This window comes from Suricata suricatta, chromosome 2 (assembly GCF_006229205.1).
Source record: "Suricata suricatta isolate VVHF042 chromosome 2, meerkat_22Aug2017_6uvM2_HiC, whole genome shotgun sequence".
NCBI lineage: Eukaryota > Metazoa > Chordata > Mammalia > Carnivora > Herpestidae > Suricata > Suricata suricatta.
In genome coordinates this window covers 184105217-184108018 of record NC_043701.1, presented here as the reverse complement: position 1 = coordinate 184108018, position 2802 = coordinate 184105217, and the positions used below count along the sequence as shown (strand labels likewise).

Sequence of the window (2802 nt, the reverse complement as noted above, 5' to 3'; positions counted from 1 at the left end):
CCCCGATCCCTCAGGGGGCTCGGCTTCCAGGAAGACCCCCTGCCCGGGCTTCTCAACGCCGGAAATGCAGTTTACTACTCTTTGGAAGGCTGGTAGGGAGGTCGGCTGGCTTCCCCGACTGGGCGAGAGCGAGCTGGGGCATTCACAAAGTACCCTGAACGTTGTGCCGGAGCGGGCACCGGGGCTGGCCTCACTCCCCGGGACCCCAACTTGGCCCAGGTTTCTGGATGACTCTTGAGAACGGCATCAGCCCGCCTCCCGCTCTCCAAGCCTCGCATCACGCAGCAGTGGAGGCCCCGGGACTGGGGAGGTACCAGGGGGACGCTCACGCTTGGTCCGCGGGACCGGCCCCTCGCCCTGCCCGGGTGGGTAATGGGCGCAGGCGGAGGGGCTTGGCGCGCGCGGCAGCCGGGACCCTGGGCCCTGCAAGGCCAGCAGGGAGGCCGGTCTGGGCCTGGGCGCGGACGCCACCGGGTCGTATCGCCCGGCTCGGCCACTGGTGGGGCCGCGGGTCAGCGGCCAAGCGCCGCCTCTGCCCTGTGCTCTGCACGCCGCTCCCGGAACAGGGCTCCAGGGGCGGCGGGCGCTGTCTCTTTAAGGTCACTGCCTGCTCCGGCACGACGTGGGGAGGACAGCTGGGCACTGGCCATCTGACTGACTCCGGCGTGACATCTGGGAGCCCACTGGTGTGTGGCACGCGAAGCGCTTGATGCCGCTATTTAAATGCAAATGTGAGGGGGCTCATTGAAGCCTCTCCCCGTAAATCCGCACAAAAGGAATACTTCCCACCCTCCGAGGAGGAGGCGGCGGCGGCGCAGAGGCAAGGGCCACCCGTGCAAATCGCGTTGAGCGCGCGGCCCTGAGCGGTTGCCGTCGCCGGCGCGGCCCGCGGGGTTCCCAATGAAGGTCAGGCCCCGCCCGGCCGGCCCCTGGGCGTCCGTCTGGCCCCCGGGAGCGCCCTGTGAGCGGAGGCTGGAGAGCGGCGCGGCCTGCTCAACTTCCAAAGTGTCAGCCTCTCTCTCCGCCCCCTATTCCCTTCCCCCTTCCCTGTCGGGGTGCTGGGCGCCCCTAGTTCCCCAGAAAGCGAGAGAGACGGGAGCAGGACTCCAGAGGGAGGAGGCTGTCGTGGGGACCTCTCTCAGCATCTCAGTGTATCCAGGGATTGACCTGCGGTCCCCACCTCCTCCCCAGCCTGTGATCCAGCCCTGCATCCTCTCCACTGCCGCCCCCCCCTCCATTAAAGCGACACTCTGGGGTGGGGTGCGGTGGGGGCCAGGGGCTGCCCTGCCGGGCTGCTCCCCAGCAGGCCCGTGTGGAGACTGGCCGGGTCGGGCAGCCCTTGTGCCCGAAGCCGGCAGTGGAGTGACAAAAAAGATAAAGTTGGTGAATGATAAAGACCGTATTTTCCACGCTTTGGGTGCGGGACCAGATGATCTAGAAAATGAGCTGAAATGGATTCAGCCTCCAAGCCTGTTGTGAGAGCAGCTGATTCTCCCATTTCGGGCCAGATGGCTGCTGAGCACAGATTTGCATTCATTTTCCCTTAATATCGTCCAAAATAGTGGGGCAGCTGCATTTGCTGTCAAAAAGGTTTAAAACCCCTTTTCTTTCTGGGGCAGGATCGTTACCTTATGTGATGGGCTTATAGAACTTCTTTCCCCTCTTTAGTCAACAGTATCAGATTTAGAAGGATTTGTTTTTAAACCTTCTAATTTGGTAATCAGATTTAAATCGCCTTGGCGCGTGTAATCTGAATTAAAGATACTGTAAATGATTTTAAGCATGATACTTTCGTTAGCGCAAGGAAGGGGGCACCTCCAAGGCGGGCTGGGCATTTTAGGAAGTGTGCTACAAAGGAAGCATTGTTTCCTATTTCCAACTTCATCTTCCCCGAAAAGGCACTTTGCATATTCTGACAATAACGCTGGCCCTGCATGAGCCCCCAAAGCAGCTAAACATGCAGAGACAAAGCAATTCCTCAACCCCACCCTCCACCTGAGGCCAACTTTATTTTGTGTTGTCCCTACACGGAGGAGGTGTTCCTTTCTCCACTCAGTCTGATGTGGGTGGAAAGCTCTGGGCTTATTAGGGATACAGAAATTTTCTTTTAATTTATCGTGAATAGTTTCCATACACTTTGATTTAAGGTTATTAACATTCTATAGACAGTGGCATCTTTAATATGTGGCGATCGCTTCTAAAGACTAATCTCATTACCCTCAAATAGTCATAAAATATGATTTTATTATACTTACGTATTTAATTAGACGGCCGGCACCGTAATGGATTTTGAGACGGGACTGGCGCACCAGCTTTGATAATTCACTTATCTTTGGCAATAGTCATTAACCCCCAACACCAGCAAAATAGATTGCTTTCCAACACATCTTTTTTTTCTCACCCCTTCCAAGAGGCGTGGGGGTCCCCAGATAACGTAAATCGGACTTCGATTTTTCCCGATTAATTAAAATATTAACGTTTCACACACTGCCAATTCCCGGGAAAAGGGAGCGCTGCCCCGTCCCGGGCGGGGAGAGGGGGGCCGGCGACACACCTGCACCCTGAAGCCTGCTTTGGTTTTGCTTTAATCGGAAGGGCCCGATCTCCCCCGGCAGGGAGGCGCCGGGACAGCTCCTGGCAGCCCCCCTGGGTCTCTGCTCCTCGTCGTGCGGACGTCTTTTGGGCGGGCAGTGCGCCTGGGAGCCGGGTCCCCGCCGCAGGAGCTCGGCCGCCGGGCCCACGCGCCGCCCGCGCCCCGCTGCCCTCCGGATTCCTCGAAACCAGGTCGGGAAGCCGCGCGCC

General features: G+C 58.5%; 1 protein-coding gene across 1 annotated transcript in view; it reads left to right on the top strand.

Moving 5' to 3' along the window:
* EBF3 (EBF transcription factor 3) overlaps positions 1–2802 on the top strand; it is a 116787-nt gene that overhangs the window by 565 nt on the left and 113420 nt on the right. Inside the window, exon 3 of the mRNA XM_029920640.1 lies at positions 2596–2784. Within this exon, the coding sequence (XP_029776500.1) occupies positions 2596–2784 (189 nt within the window). The remainder of the gene's footprint in view (positions 1–2595; positions 2785–2802) is intronic.